The 16,073-nt window shown below is 41.3% G+C and overlaps 1 protein-coding gene across 2 annotated transcripts in view; it reads left to right on the top strand.

Annotated features, from left to right (window-relative positions):
• APP (amyloid beta precursor protein) overlaps positions 1 to 15,762 on the top strand; it is a 239,861-nt gene extending 224,099 nt beyond the window's left edge. For both annotated transcript variants that reach the window (XM_076352421.1, XM_076352429.1), the window contains 3 exons: positions 3,571 to 3,671; positions 6,839 to 6,985; positions 14,506 to 15,762. In XM_076352421.1, coding sequence (XP_076208536.1) covers positions 3,571 to 3,671; positions 6,839 to 6,985; positions 14,506 to 14,607 — 350 coding nt within the window. In that variant the 3' untranslated portion in view covers positions 14,608 to 15,762. The remainder of the gene's footprint in view (positions 1 to 3,570; positions 3,672 to 6,838; positions 6,986 to 14,505) is intronic.
• The last annotated feature ends 311 nt before the right edge of the window (positions 15,763 to 16,073 follow it).

The raw sequence follows: 16,073 nt of genomic DNA, 5'->3' as shown, positions 1-16,073 counted from the left end.
AGCAGTGGTGCGTACAGGATACTTACAGACTTCGCCTCTGCCTTTTACTCCTGGCACTTCCACTGAGCTTTTGGCAGCCAGCATTTGATAGACTTCCAGGACTGGAAATTGTATTTTCACCATTGTGTTTAGTAACCCTGGATGAACCTTTCTTCTTTGCATTTGTTCATTTGTATTTTGAACATCCTCATGATTTCTGCCAATGAGTTCCACAGTCCAATTTTGCATTGTGCCAAATTATATACATATACACTTTCTTTTGTTAGTTTTTAATCTGCTGTGTCATAGCCATGTTGGTGTCCTGTACTTTCTTAGGAGAAATAATGAATAACCGTTTCCTGTAGACTTTCTCCTTGTCATTCACAGTCGTATAGACCTCTGTAGTGTTCCCCTTTGGTTGTCTCTTCCAGTCTGAAGACTGCCGATTTGTCTAGTCCTTCTTGTACAGAAACCATTCCATACCAGCGATTGTCTGTCTCTCCCTGCTTTGTATCTTTTCTAGTTCTTCTGCCTTCGTTTGAGGTGGGGTGACCAGAATGGATAGCCGGATTTAAAATGAGGATGCATCATTTATACAGTGGTGTAACGATGTTTTCTGTTTTCTCTATTCCTTCATAATTACTCCTAGCTTTCTCTTTGCCTTTTTGACTGCTACTGAGCCAACTGCCCACAGAGAGTTATCCGCAGTGACTGCAAGGTCTCTGTCCTGGGTGGAACAGAGCTGATTTAGAGCCTATTGTTGTGTATGTATAGTTAGGGCTGTGTATCCCTGTGAGCACCACTTTACGTTATATCAACATTGAATACTATTTCCCTTTTATTGTGCACTCAGAATTTGTAATATCCTTCTGCAGTCCTTTGCAGCTGGTTTTACTTTGACGATCCTCTTCTTTTCTTTTATTTTTTGTCAACAAACTTTGTCACGTCACTATTCACTCCCTTATCCAGATCACTTTACAAACAGCACAGCACAGATCCTTGTTAGGACCCTGCTGGTAACCTTCCTCCATTGTGAAAAATGGCTGTGTATTTACACTTCATTTCCTATCTCTTAATCAATTATGGAAAGTCGTGTAGGACTTTCCCTCTTAATCCTTGCCATCTTAACTTCTGCCAGAGCTTTGATCAGGGACCTTCTCAAAGGCTTTTTGGAAATCCAGATTCACTCCAAGCCCAGTCACTGTTTCCCACGTGCTTCCTAACTCTTCCAGTGACCTCTAAGAGGTTTGGGAGGCAGGACTTCCCTCAACAAAAGACAAGTTGATTCTTCACGGATGTATTTCATGTATGTATGGATACGTTCTAATCAATATTTATAGCTTCAGTGAATTTGCCAGCTGTAGCAGTAGAGCTCTGCAATTCTCCAGGCCCTTGCCTCAGGGGAGTTTCCACGTGGTGCTTTTGCTGGCGTGTCTAAGGGGCAGCAAGTGTGGCTGTGGACAGTGGCAAGCAGCTGGGAGCCTGCTGCCTCCTCAGCTGCTACAGCTGTGGGCAGGGAACCAAGTCCTGGGAAAGCCCTTTCCCCCCAGCTATTTAATCTATGTGAAGCACTGCTATTTCACTGTTGGGTTCCCCCCCCGCCTTTTAATCCTAAAAACAAAAAGGGGGGGGGTGAAGAGGCAAGCCTCTGTGCAGCCAGATACACATTCTCATTTTCTTTGCTTCCCGTTGATGCAGGTATAGGGGCTATTTTGAGATGATGCACAAAGGAGAGTAAATTGTATTCTTATTTCAGTTTGGAAAACTAACCATAGCTGCTTCAGGGATAGAAAGTTAAACCTCTTTTCAGGTACCATGCGGGTTTTATTTCCTTCATCTCCATTTCCTCCTGCATTTCATTGTCAGAACGTCATGGCTGGTTTTCAAACTGCAATTCCTTAAGTACATTACGGTTCTTGCATTTAGAAATGGTCTCTCATATATAAATGTCATAATATACTTGTGTCAGTACTGTAATGTGGCATCAAAAATGAGATGCTTGATAAAGAAATTTAAGATCTTTCAGTGCTTTATCCCTTAAAAAAAACCACTAAGGTAGAATTTATGGGGCAGTCAGACTGTTCAAGAAAATAACCATAAATACTTTACTGCATGAAGATGATTCTTGTTCTCTCCTTTGCATGGTTTACTGTGAAAAGAAAGATCAGAACCTTAGAATGGGATTGTTCCAGAGAAGTTCTTGGGAAGGTCTGTTCTTGCTGACTCATAATACAAAAATAAATCAGCATTTAATGAAAAAATAAATTGCACATTCAAAGGCAATAAAAGGGCAATAATTCTTGCATTGAGTGCTACTTTAGACTGTGGAGCTCACTGGCATATGGAAGTCTTTAAGAATTTATTGAGAGTCCAGAGAGACTGTGGAGCACAAGAGCAGTCAGTAGCGTTGAGAATTTTAGAAGAGGTTCTCCCTCTGCATCAGAGCTTAAGGTCAGCCCAAAATACTAAGAATCAGAATGAAGGCTTGGAGAGAGGAGTTGGAGTGATAAAATGCTTAAATAAATATAGATGAGGAATATGAACCAGTTTGTTCTTATCGCATTAGATAGGGTGAGGAAATAACATCTCATAAACAGCATGCTTCTGCAGTGTTTGTACCTCCAAGAAATATAAATGTCAGTCAGTTGGTACTGAGAAGGAAAATAACCAGCTACATGACTACCCATATGTTCTCTATAAGCCAGAGCCAGCTTTTCAGGACAAAACATTCGTAGGTACATATATAGCATGCACTGCTCAGCTGTTGTAAGTCTGGCTCATTCTCCTAAGGCTATTTTCCAGGAGGAAGTCCTGGCCTTCTTTCCAGTTAGGCAAGTGCAGCATCTCCCCTATGCACCGATAAGGGGAGAAAAGGACTGCAAACTATCTACAATTAAAATCACTGCAAGCTTTGCTTACTTGCTTTACTGCATGATTCTAATCAAGAGGGACAGTTATCATCTCTCAAGCAGATGTCAAGACTTGAATCAGATTAATTCTGAGCAGTCTGAAATATGAAAATAAATAAGAACTATGTAAACTTCATGAACATTTTAATAACTGTTATTTGTGCATGTTTGTGCAAAAAGAACAGACTCGCAGGAAGCAAGAAAATATAATATCTGGGGTTCCCCACCTCACACCACGGGTATGTGTTTCTTCCTCACAGCAGCCTGAGCTTAGGGAGGAGGAAGATTTCGGCCTAAACACCAAATTTTCTTGACATTGCTAAAGAGGCTGTCAGAGCAGATCTGTCTGCATCCTGTGAGCCAGTTCAGGAGACCGCTGTTGGTACCTCACAGCTTAGTTCTTGCAGTGTTTCATGCTGAAAGCTTTTGATGCTTGTACCAACGTAGCGGCAGTGAATTAAGGAACATTTAACAGAGGAGAAATTTTACCAGCTCATTCTGTGTCACCTCAGTGGGACTGAAACATCAGATGTACCTCACTTTCCTCCCAGTTCCCGTTCATGTTGCATCACACCTCCTCCGCGTGAATGATACCATTACCTTCTGCTCTTGTAATGGTGGAGGTAAGCGGAGCATAATTAAGTCGATGACTTTAATGAATTGTCGTTGCGGTGCAATGCAGGTTCCGGGTTGACCAATGTTAAAACAGAAGAGATATCTGAAGTGAAGATGGATGCAGAGTTCCGGCATGACTCAGGATATGAAGTTCATCATCAAAAGCTGGTGAGTGAACAGACAGTGCTTTCCACACGTGCGTTTTGAGTTGCTGATTCAGTCTTGAACTAGTGGGTCAATTATGGCCATGTCTCCCCTGAGTGATGTGGATGCTGAAAGTGCCAACAAAAAGTTTTCACGTGAACAGATTATGATTTTTCTGGTTCTCTCTTAAATGAGAGTAAACCTGGAATAATTTCAGCAGAGAGGGTGGAAAGCCATCAAGTCTGACATGAGAGGAAATCCTGACAGTTCCTGTCCTTGCATTGCCACGTGACTGGATGTGGTCATATGGGCAATGCTTGTCCCACGGTCCATCTGTCATGGTCACATAACTAAAGAGAGGGGATACAGAGGAAGGAAAATGCTAAGTAAGTTTAAAAAGGAAGAAAAAAAATGTTTGATGGAGACACGCAGCATGGTGCAGCAAGAAATAGAGTGACACTATTTCAGGAATAGATTCCTTTTTCTGTCAAAACAGATGGTGGTGGTACATGAAGGAGGCTGAACTCCATGGAGCATAACCTTTTGCAAGATTGCCAGCTTGGGATAAGAGGGGGTTCTCCACTGGCCTTGATTTTAAGTTGTACTTGGCTGTATCTGTGTGTTTTGTTCCTTAAGGTATATTAAATTATTAATATATATATTAATATATATATTATATATATATATGCCCTGTGAAGGGCAGGTAGGAGCAAAATATTGTTCCCCATTTGAACTGTGCTTCTTGTGAACACAAAAATAACAACCGAAAGCAATGTAAGTAAGAACAAGCATCTTCTAAAAGCTTTTTTCAGTCCCTTAATAAGTAATGAAGAACCCATACAGCTGTGTTGACTATAAACCTTTTCTGCTTTCTCTTTTGTAAAGGTATATTACATGATGAGATTTCAGTTCCGTGACTTTCAATATCCTGATATTAAACTTGAAAGCTTTTTTTCTTAATATATTCTTAAAGCTAAGTAGTGCTGAAAATTAAAATTAACATGGGACTCAAATTTGTATTTGAACTAGGCAATCACTGTGTGAAAAGATATTCTGCCATCTCTTTGACGCTGAGAACTGAGAATTCCCAGTTTGACGAGCTAATCCAAAATGCATTAGCACTAATTTGGGAAATTCTGACGTGCTTAGCTCAGATGGGTTAAACATCCTGATGGAGTAAACCCGTGTGAGTTTACTGAAGGGAAGGAACTTGCAGGAACGTGTTTTAGACACAGTAGTTATTGAGCCTGTGTCACATGCACTTCCCAGCAGCAGCCTTTAATGTTTAAGTGGTTTGGTATGATTCTGAGCAGTTTGGTGCTGGAAACTACCCTTACCGTGGTGGCTGATGGGAAATGCATTGTAATCCTTGCACTTGGGTAATCTGTGTCATGCTTAAAATAGGACCTTTCCAGCTTTTTAAAGCATTTCATGCCGTACTTCTTACTGGTAGGTAAAACCATTATTTAAAAATTAGTAAGCTGTCCTCTAGGTTATCTTTTCAATTGAGACTGAGCAAGTCGTCCGGTATTGCTGAGAAAGTAGTGGGCTGATGCCTTACAGGGCGTTGCTTGTTTACCACATGCCATATCCTAGCTGGTGCCCTTCTCCATTAGCTGTAATTCAAAAGCAGTAAGCAGAAAATACTTTCATCTGTGTTTTCCTTCCTCTGTGCCCTGGTAGGATTTACTGAAACAGTCTCCTTAGGATATTGCTTTGAATTCAGCTGCACATTGTATTTTACACGCAAACTTCTGAATTGAGCTGAAATTGCAGTTATTTTCTTCTTTATGAGCGTTCACATTTTAACTGTACATTAAGTTGATTTTCATGGCTCAGAGTGCTTAAGGCCTTCCTCTGTTGCACGTGTGTATTAGCTGGGGCATTTCACAGTGCTCCGAAATAGTATGGTAACAGAATTTCAGTCCTGGGCAGGTAAAATTGGCAGAAGAAATTATTACTTCACATAAGCTTATGCCAGCACTGTCCATTGTGTGTACTTTCTAGTGAATTCTTAACTTTGTTTAAACACATTTCTTGCTTATGACTAGGAACAACAGAAACATTTATACTGCATGCTTTAATACCTCTCCGAGGAAGATTGTGTTTCTTAAAGAGTGCAAATGTTACACAGCTCATTATAATTCTCAGCTGGTTTCCTGCTTCCCTCTGCATTTTTGTTAAATACTTGTCAAAGTATTTAGTATTTCAGAGTGAGGTAGTCTTACAATTCTGTGAATGTAATTTATTCTCTAATCCTTTTTGCCCATTTTGGCTAAAAATAATAATAATAAAAGCCCGCTATTGACTAGACAAAAGGTTTGTAAAATATGCATAGATGTAAAATAATCTAGCATACTCCTTGAATACAAAACAGGACAGTGAAAACAATCACCCACTTTTCATACCTGCTGCTGTTGCTAAAAGGCAATCTTATTAAATGCATAGTAAAGCATCTCGCTGTCCACTGTTTTGCTGTATCAGTACATATAATTCAAGTGGATCTTCTCTGTTTTTCACACAACTGTTACCTTGTCTAGGTCTCACATGAGTACTGTCATCATCCAGGTATAGCTCATTCTCCCTTTACCCTGCAAAATCTTGAAGCATCCCTTGATGGTCACTTAAATCAGCATGCTTGCTTTTGTTGGACTCTTGTCTCTTTGGTGTGAGAATTTTCTCCCAACTGGTTGTGTGCAAGTTTCACTGTTGTCCTACAAGTCTTCACTACTCTTTTATCGAAGAAATGCATCATAGTCCAAACAAGCCACACAGATGTAGGTTTCTGAACACTTTTCATGATTAGCATTTTAAAAACAAAGAAATGTGTATGCTCCCTGGTTACTCCTCTACAAGCTTATCAGTCATTTTGCAATTAGCTTGACTCACTTACCCAAGGAAAAAAAAGCAGCTACTATCTAAGACTTGTGTGAAGCAGAAACATGTAGATGAGTCTTCCCCTTAGCCACAGCACTGCTACACCACAGGCAATACAGATTTCCCAAATTGCTCTTCTCCAACTATGAGAGCGTTGTGGTACAGCGGTCCAGTTTTGAATAATTAGGATGACATGCAGTACTGTTTAATTACTGATACTTCAGGAGGCTTTTTATTGCTGTGGCAGCTGGACAGGTTAGCCAAATATTCAGTGAGCTTTTTATTAGCCACCTTACTTTATTTTTCTTTTGTAGGTGTTCTTTGCTGAAGATGTGGGTTCAAATAAAGGTGCCATCATTGGACTAATGGTGGGAGGTGTTGTCATAGCAACAGTGATTGTCATTACTTTGGTGATGCTGAAGAAGAAGCAGTACACATCTATTCATCATGGGGTTGTGGAGGTAAGAAAAGATTACCAAGCACAGCTTGTGTCACATGTACAACACAGTCAACATACTACTCTATAAATATATTTACAAATGAAGAAACCATGTTTTTTGCTAGCCTAATGTTCAGAGTCAGAGTGGTTGCATCTAGCAGAGTGGAATCAAATTGCCTTATTTTGTAAATGCAGACACAATATAAACCATGTTAAGTTGGGTGTAAAACCACAAAAATCTCTTCTGGAACTATCCCAGACCAATCACCTTATAATGTGAAAGTTCATTTTATAGGAAATTTAACAGCCAATGAGCAGATACTTCACAAGAGGAAAAATCTGGTTTTACTGTTGTTCAGAATTCACACACACAGATATCTTTATTTAGTTGGCAAATAAACATTTGAGGCAGGTCTTCTGTGGATTGTGCTGTACGCTACAAGGGTTTTCCCTATACAGATACTTTATTACTTTTTGTTCTCTAAACAAGATTTTCTTTTGCCACCAACAGCTTTTGATTTATGGCTAATCTGAAATTCATAGATTTGAGAAACAAATAATATGTAAGACTCTCATATGGGATTTTCAAGATGAAAACTCTTATCTTTTCCCAATCTACCAAGTAAATTTGTGGTCAATTTACAGTAACTTAAAATACCTCATCTGTTGCTTGGATTTAAGACAAGATCTCTGTAAGTAGAAAAACTTTATGAGCACTGGAAGGGGGGTTATGTAACTTTTTTTTCCCTTCATGTATGGATACCTAGATTGCTGTGTAAGTGTCTGGTTCATGGATAGTACTTGTATTAGCAAGCACTTGAGACACTTACATGTTTTTGCCTTCCGAAACTCGTGTTTTACATTTTTGATTGAAATTAAGTCTTGTTCAAGTCCACTGTTCATGTTGGTTTCACCTTGCTTTGGTCTTGCTGGAGACATACATGCTTCCTGATGCATGTATGCCACTGTCTGGGGCAATGAAGGGTCTTAAAAATATTTGAGTAAGCCTTTGTCTTAAGCCTGTGCTTGTGCGTCCTTGTGTCCGTGCTGTGGTTGCCCAAGTGGTTTGAAACCTTCCGAAGAGACATGGTCAGAAGACCACCAACTGTTTGGGGTGAGATTTGAGCAGACAGCAAGCCTTGCAGAATTTTGGACCGAGACAGAAAATAGCAAGCAAGAATCTCAGCTTTAACTTTCCTTATGAAAGCTTCCAGCCCATTTTGTAGAAAATTGAAACAGGTTTCAGTTTTAAACCACCAGGTTGATAGCTGCTGCCAACAGTTGTGCAACCTGAGACCTTCCTTTGGCTGAATTTAGCGACAACAGAATAGGTCAGGAGGCTTGCTAGGCCAAAGCCCCAAATCAGACATTGAATGTGGACATACCATTATTGCAGGACGACCTTAAAATTTCAGATGGGCTTCACCTGATGGAATGACATGGCAAAGGTAATCCTGGATTCCTATGAGCTTTCTTCAGTGACAGTGAACTTGGAAATGTTGGACTAGAAATAACATGCACAAACTGAACAAGTAATTCATGTCAAAATGACAGCATCGCTTAGGGAATAAAAAATTTTACAGATAAAACAATAAAGCTGTAGCATGCGGATCTACCAAGAATATTAGTCGATTTGTAGTACCTCACTGGAGATGGTATCGCCTTGTAGATTTGCTGCATTGTGTCTGGCATTGGCAGGCAGGATTCCTTATTCTGCCAGACTTGCTCTGTGGTCTTGGCAGACTGCATAGCCTCACTGTCTGAGCTTCTCGCCTGCAAGAAAGGCATAACATCTATTTTTGTCCTAGGTTGGTGAAAATTCTGTAGTGCTTACTTTGGGGGAAAAAAATGCACCCAAAGATCCATATACCATTGAGGTTTAGTATTAAATTGTCTTCAAAATTAAGCTGTTCCATTCTAAAGAGGATTAATTTATTTAGCAACGGTGCACCTTTAATGTGCTGCGCACAAGAAGCATGAAACAGCAAAATCACTTGATGTAAAAATAACTGTACATCAGCTCTAGGTTGGCTGAGTGTATTTTAACAAATCTTGCAACCTGTTTGTTGCGTGTCAGAAGTTACTGTGAGAATTTAACTCTGTGATAATGGATGCAAGATTACAAAACAGGTTCTGTTCCACCTGTATTCTTATCTTCCAAAAAGTCAACTCTGACCATAATACTTTTTCTCATTTCACTATTTCTTTAACACAAGACGGTAGTAAAAATCCTGTTAGCCTTCTTCTGAAGTTCTGAGAAGGAACATACTTTCCTATTTAGAAAAAGTGTCATAGTAATTTTCTTTCAGTCTGAAAATATAAATGTTTCAAAGTGGTTCAACCTCTCCAGGAGCAGGACTGCCACTGTTAAGTACAGGACCAAGTGATTGAAAATTACTTATTATTTGTGCCCATAGGAGCTCCAGCAAACATTCTGAAGGTGTTTTTTGCTGGTGCACCCACCCCAGCTGTCTGGAGGAGGTTGCTAACTCCATGAAAGCAGGTGGCAAAAGAGAGGTTCTCGCCTCTCCTGTGCTCCAGGCTACAGCTGACTGTGTCAGCTCCTCCTCTTTCAGTATCTCCTCTTCAAAGCTCATTCGCTTTCTGTTATGGAGGCAGCACCTCCAGCAGGAGCACGTGGGGAGAGCTGACAATGGGAGGGCTCACAGCAGTAGCAAAGAAGCCATCAAAATTGCTGTAATACTCTCCAAAGTCCATCTCTCAAAGTCCAGTCTGCAGGTGTATATTAGGCAGCATCTATTTACCATCGTTTAAATAACAATGTTGTGTTCAGTGCATCTCTGAGGGCTGCCAGCACCTCCTGTCTGGACTTTTGATCTGCCCCATGTGTGCAGAGTCAGCACATGGATTTTTCTGCAGCATTACCATCTTCCTGACTCCACGTTAGGATTTTATGGAAGATCCATAGGCTGGAGCAGAAGGGAATAGATGGACGGTCTCAAAAGAGGTTATCTACCTGACAGAGCTGTTTTCTCAAGAGGCATCACATCATAGAGAAGAGAAGTGTCCAGGCTGCTTCTCAGCAGTGCCAGAGTACCCACACCTCTTACATGCTGTGTTCAACTTCTGCCACCTCCATAATGGCTGCAAAAAGCTTCTTAAAATGACAAAGGGCTTTAGGGATTTACTGACGAGGAGATAATCGAGTTCAAGGCATGTCATTTAGCAGAGCAATACCTAGGACAGAGGTTGTAAGAAACGAGAGGAACAGTTTGGCAGAATCGAAATGGGTAGAAGTGAGTAGAAGAGAAGACATTCAGGATGAGCGATAGTGCACGTAGGTTGGCGGTGAGATGGATTACCCTGCAGCAGACAGCTACAGGAAAGAGCTACTAGTGTACCAGCACTAGTCATTTTAAAGGCTGAAGGGGAAATTAAAAAAAAAGAAATTGACTAAGACTGCAAGTAGGAGCCTCAATAAATCCCTTTCATCTATAAATGCCATATTTCAGAGGTTATTGGACTTTCACTGTAAACTAGTTTTATCAAAGTGGGGCTTTTAAATGGAAGATTGTGCAAGGGTATTAAAAATTCAGTCTGATTTTACTGTCCTTCATCATATTTTTTCGTAATCTTTCTCCTCCCTGATTTTCTTCCAAGTTTCTCTAGTTTCTCGTCAATTCTTTAGTCTCTTCTGCCTTGCACTTTCTTTGATTCTTTTTTTATTTATGTTGTTGTCTTACCCTGTTTCTTTCCTGCAAGCAGGTTATGCTGTGTGCTTAACACATCTTCTAGTCCTGAATAAGAAGTGCTGAGTGGGAGGCTTAAGCTAAAACAGGTGACAGAGTTCAATACAGTGTTGTTTGGGGCTTAAATATGAAGAAATACAGCACAGGTTCTGGCATACCCCTCCTTTGCATCCCAGCCTAGTGGGGGGAGCCTCCTAGAAAGGAAGATGCTCTTAGGCATGTATTGGTGCAGGGAGACCTCTGATCCCTCAACCCCAGAGCTTCATATTGCGCTTTGATTTCGTGCTAGAAGAGAATCTTTTAGAGCTGTCAGTGGGCTTAGTTATGAACTGTGAGGCGCTCACTTCTTGATTTGGAGAAGCACCAGATACTCCTGTAGCATGGTGCTATTGTGCACAAGATCCAGGGCTGACTTGATGCTACAGCAGCCCATTCAAGAATGAAAGGAAGGGTGGCTTTTCCTCTGCGCTTGCTTCATATTCTTATTTTCCATAAGTGCTGAAAAGGCTACAGGGACATTTGCCATTTTCCCTGCTTTGTTCTTCTCTTCCCTTCGCAGCCATGTTAGTGACAACTTTAGCAGCAGCAGACGGCACGTGGCAACATCGTCACAACGGAAACAGTTAACATTGTGAAATTTGCATGGTCCTCAGGGTAGGGATTAGGCCTCTTACATGTTTGTACAAAATCTATATGGAATGGATTTGTTAGGCCCTACTGTTGTTATACTGATGACATACATCGAAAACAAGTGCTCTGCCAAACAGCAATAGCATCAAGGAGTTGCCAGAAGTTGATTCACTGCATACAGATATAGATGGTGTATCCTTGTGGAGGGAGAAGTTGGCAACCCCTGGAGAAAGGACAGGTAAAGCAGCAGGAAGCAACCCAGCCCCTGGAGATACTTGCAGAGATGAGTGCTGTGAGTTGTGGCAGCTCTCTCACTGCCTCTCACCCAGCCCCACCGCTGCCCTCTCTGCTGGGCGTAGGTGAGACTCTGAGCAGCAGGCACGGACGAGACTTTCAAATGCGAGCACACAGTTGTATACTGGCTGCTGAGCACGTTGTTGTACAGAAATGCCTTGGGGATCTGGGTGTAGAGGTTGAAGAGGAGACAGGCTGTGAAATTCCCAGGGGTTCTCCTGTCCTTGATAGATCAAACGATTGTTGGCAGCCAAGCTGAGCACTCACCGCTCATGTGGGCTGGCCAGGGGAAGCTTGCATCCTTCAGTAGAAAAGAAAAAGTTTCTTTTGTCACTTTTGGAGAGGGAGGGGGCCAGGGAAAGAAAAACACTATTCCATGCCCCCCCCACCCCCGCCAAATTCTAAAACAAGGGAAATCTGGAAAGAGCAGCTTAAAGCAAGAGCAACCTCTCTCTAAACAGGATCTCACTGCCTGAAAGCATGTCACAGGAGGTGAAGAAATAGATGTATTTGGGGTTTGTTGCATAAGTGAATTACTCCATGCAAATCCAACTTCAAAAATAAAAGAGAAAGCCAACCTTTGAATGGCAATATTTTAACAGCGAAAAAGGCCAAGTTATATTGCAGAATCAGAAACACAGAAATACATGTCAGCTCAGCCCAGTGATCCTTTCTGCCTGGCAATCCTGTTCCCTGGCGGCAGGAGTCAAGGGCGTGCTGGAATGCTCGGGACTCCCAGCTATGGAGTTTCACAATAGCTTGCGAGCAAAAGCGGTATGTGACTCTTAAAGTTGGGTATTTCACAAAAATGTGCAATTATTGCATAAGAAAAAGAGATTTGATGGAAGAGACGGTGTTGATTGAAAATGCAATTTGAGAGTTGGAATGTGGACGAGGAGATTTAGAAGCTGCACAGATAAGAAAACGGATCAGATTTGTGGTTAGCAGTTCATCTGAGCGGTTCAATACACGTGCCACACGCAGAACCATTTCTTCTCTTAAGTGACAAATAAAAGAACATCAAGACAGAAGATTGCTCTGAGAGGAGCCATTTTCTGGTGGTACTGTGGGAAAGGTGGTCCTGTGGTATAAACTACCACAATAAAAGAACGGCTGCAAAATAAGCTGAGCAGCCTGCATTTGTCCCAAGCGTGGAAGAACATACCTTCAATCTTTCTCCAGGGCATTGGGTAGCAACTTACTGAAGGTCATAGTCTGTCCTCACTAAGCTGAGTTATTTCCAGTATTGTAGAGTAGATTTAAAGTGAGTTTCAGACATGACCACTTCTCCTTTGCTTTTTTATTAGAAGGTTAGAGTAAGTTAGCCTGCTCTATAAGGCTTCTTGAGAGAATACACTTTCCATTATCCAAAAGGCTATTTTTATGCTAAAAGTAAATGGCTGTTTTTCCTAAAGGTCGCTACTTAAAGGAATCCACAGGAAAATGTTCATACCTAATACTTTAGTGTAGTGTCTTAGGCACCTTCCTGATTTTAAATTTTTGACAATGTAAAATTCACTTTTTACCTTTTCTTTTAAGAACTGTCAAACACTAGAGATATCAGGTAGCAAATGAAATAGCTGACAAGCTTAGCTCTGTTTTCATAGGTGGTTAGCAAGATAGCCAGGATACGGTAGGTTTTGAATACACAGCAGCTATTGAGCTCATACAGCAGAGGTAAAATACCTAATCAACACTTAGAGACTGTTCTCACCCACTCTAATTTGATGGCGTTTTATATTACTGTAGTGTTCAGTGAAGGAGGAAAACAATTTGTGGAGCAGCAGGTATTCAATGGAGAAGTCTTGACTGAGCTGTCTTTGTGCCTGTCTTCCATGTAATCGAGAAAGGTCAATTTCTGTTAAGTAGAAATACTTAAACCAGTGCAGACATGTCAAGCTTTTTGTCACTAAACTGAACCAAACTTGATCTTGGAGCCAGAGAAGTTCTGTTTCCGTGAGTGCAATGGGATTTTGTGCCTGGCTACTCCGGCATTTCCTTGCTACCCTCATTTTATTTTTTCCAATTAATTTTTCTTGGTCTTGAGACCACAGCATCTACAACAGATCTGAGAGCACAATACGGACAGAAGGCAGCCTCAAGCTACTTCCTTCAGCTTTTTAGTGAGCTTTTTCTTTTCTTTTGAAATCCAGTTGATTGCAAGTACAGATATATATCCTAGGGGGAAAAAAAACTAATAATGGAGGACTAGCGGGGAGATGCAAAATATATCCCCTTTTTTTGTTTGTAGAGTTGCATCCTTCCTGATCCAGACAACAAAAAGCAAAGCTGGTGCTGCTGAGTTTGGTCAGCTGGTTTTGAAGTCCTGCAGCAAAAAAATAAGTTGCAGAGTTGTTCCCGTTGCCTTATCTTCTCCCGCATATTACTCTGTCCAAAAAGTGAACCATCACTATCCAAGCTGGAAGGGCCATCTCTTGCAAGTTGCTCTTTAAAGCTGCTTGCTGGCTTCTCGTTTATTGCTGGGTGCAGTGCCGTCTCTTGATGTTGTTTGTGAGGCCACTCACAGTGCTGCGTAACTTGAAGAGAAGAGTTTTCAGAGACAGTTGTCTCTTCAGACAATGTGAGAGCCTCCAGGTCTTAGGTTTAATACTCTGTTTAGTGGAGAAGTATCCCTATCACTTCCCAGCCGCCTTTCTTTTAGACTTTTTTATTAGATTTGGACTGAGCCTGGGAGCTAACTTACTTTCCCCCCTGCATGTTCAAAAAAAAATGGGGGGAATAAACCTGTCTTCAGCTTTAAACCGTGTCTTGTGTTTCAGAGGATGCTTTCTGCCTGAACGCACAATGGGAGGGTACAAAGTATGTTGGATGGCCATAAAGTGTGGAAACGTGGGGTATGCTGTGAATTTAGCAAGAATCTGACCCTGGTTGTTTCTTCTCACGACAGGTGGATGCTGCAGTGACACCAGAGGAGCGCCACCTTTCCAAGATGCAGCAAAATGGCTATGAAAATCCCACTTACAAGTTCTTTGAACAGATGCAGAACTAGGACACCACAGCAGCCTCATGAGTTGGACAGCAGAATGATTGCTTCACTGCCCATCGGTGTTCAGTTATAGAATAATGTGGAAAGAAAGAAAAACACTCTGTTTTATTATTTACTCATTCTCGCCTTTTGACAGCTGTGCTGTAACACAAGTAGATGCCTGAACTTGAATTAAGAAAATCAGTAATGTATTTTCTCTCTCTTTCTCTTTACATTTCAGTCTTTACACTATATTATTAATGAATGTTTTTTGTGTACTGTAAAGAGGTTAGCTGTATTTAACTAGTGCATGGATAGATTCTCTTTCCCAATTATTTATCATGTAGCTCCTTAGCCAGTTGTATATTATTCTTGTGATTTGTGACAAAAATTAAGTCCTAATTGAAATATGCTTTAAGAATTGATGGGGGATGCTTTCTGTGTCTGTGGGGTTTAGCTGCTTCTCTTTGCTGAGCATTTTTTTCTGATCACTATGCATTTTAAAGTAAAACAACATTTTTTAAAAAGTATTCCAGATGAGTTATTGAAATTCTTTTCCTCTGCAGCTGCATTTTATTGTACAGATTGTTGCTCCTGCTGTATTAGTGACGTAGAAATCATGGGAATACACATTGATTTCTTTGTGCCTGTTTTATGTGCACACTTTAGGCATTGAAAGGTAAACTTTATTTTCTTTTCCATGTATCTTTTTGATCTTAAACAAATATTAAAAAGAATCCCTGTTAATTGTGAGCACTTCTGGGGGGGGAAGTGCCTGCTGGTCGAAAATTAACGGGGATCCTCTGCAGGATGATTGTACAGAACCATTGCTTATGAATTGATAGCTTTCTACACTGTGTTACATAAATAAATTAAGAAAAAAACGTTTGGGCAAGAGTTTTCTTTGGAGGCAGAAAACAAATATTTCTGAAAGCCACTTAAATGGAAAATATGGATGTTCACACTGAGAGAGGGTTGGGAAGGGATTTTCCTACAAGGATCACGGCACTCGCATTTGGACCAGAGCGGAAGGAAGGCAGCAGCGAGACGGGGTGGGAGCGAGGGGCGCTGACTTTGGCACACCTGCCCCTCTAAGACATCATCTCTTTTTTTCTTCCTTTTCCTTTCTTTCAGTTTGTATAATAGTGTTTTAATGTAAATAAATACATTCCTGGAGAAGCCCCATTGTAGTGGTGTGTTTCTGCGCCGACCAGCTGCCCTCACTCGTGCAGAGGAGCACAGCATGAATGACTAACCTCCCGCCTCCCTGCCCGTCCCCAGGAGCGACTTGCCAGCAAGTTCTTCTCTCGCCACCGCTGCTGCCGGGGCTCGGCATGTTGCACTGTCGGCTTCCCAGCGAGATCAATGCCCTGCAACGTGCATCATCGGTAAACACAAGGAGGAGCCTCCCAGGCTGCAAGACCATCCAGCCCAGCACTGCGGCATGGCAGCGGGTGCCCAGGAAGGGTAAAACAGCACCACCAGTATTT

Source organism: Aptenodytes patagonicus, chromosome 1 (assembly GCF_965638725.1).
Source record: "Aptenodytes patagonicus chromosome 1, bAptPat1.pri.cur, whole genome shotgun sequence".
NCBI classification, from domain to species: domain Eukaryota; kingdom Metazoa; phylum Chordata; class Aves; order Sphenisciformes; family Spheniscidae; genus Aptenodytes; species Aptenodytes patagonicus.
Note: the sequence above shows the minus strand (reverse complement) of the source record. Positions and strands in the feature narration are given on the sequence as shown.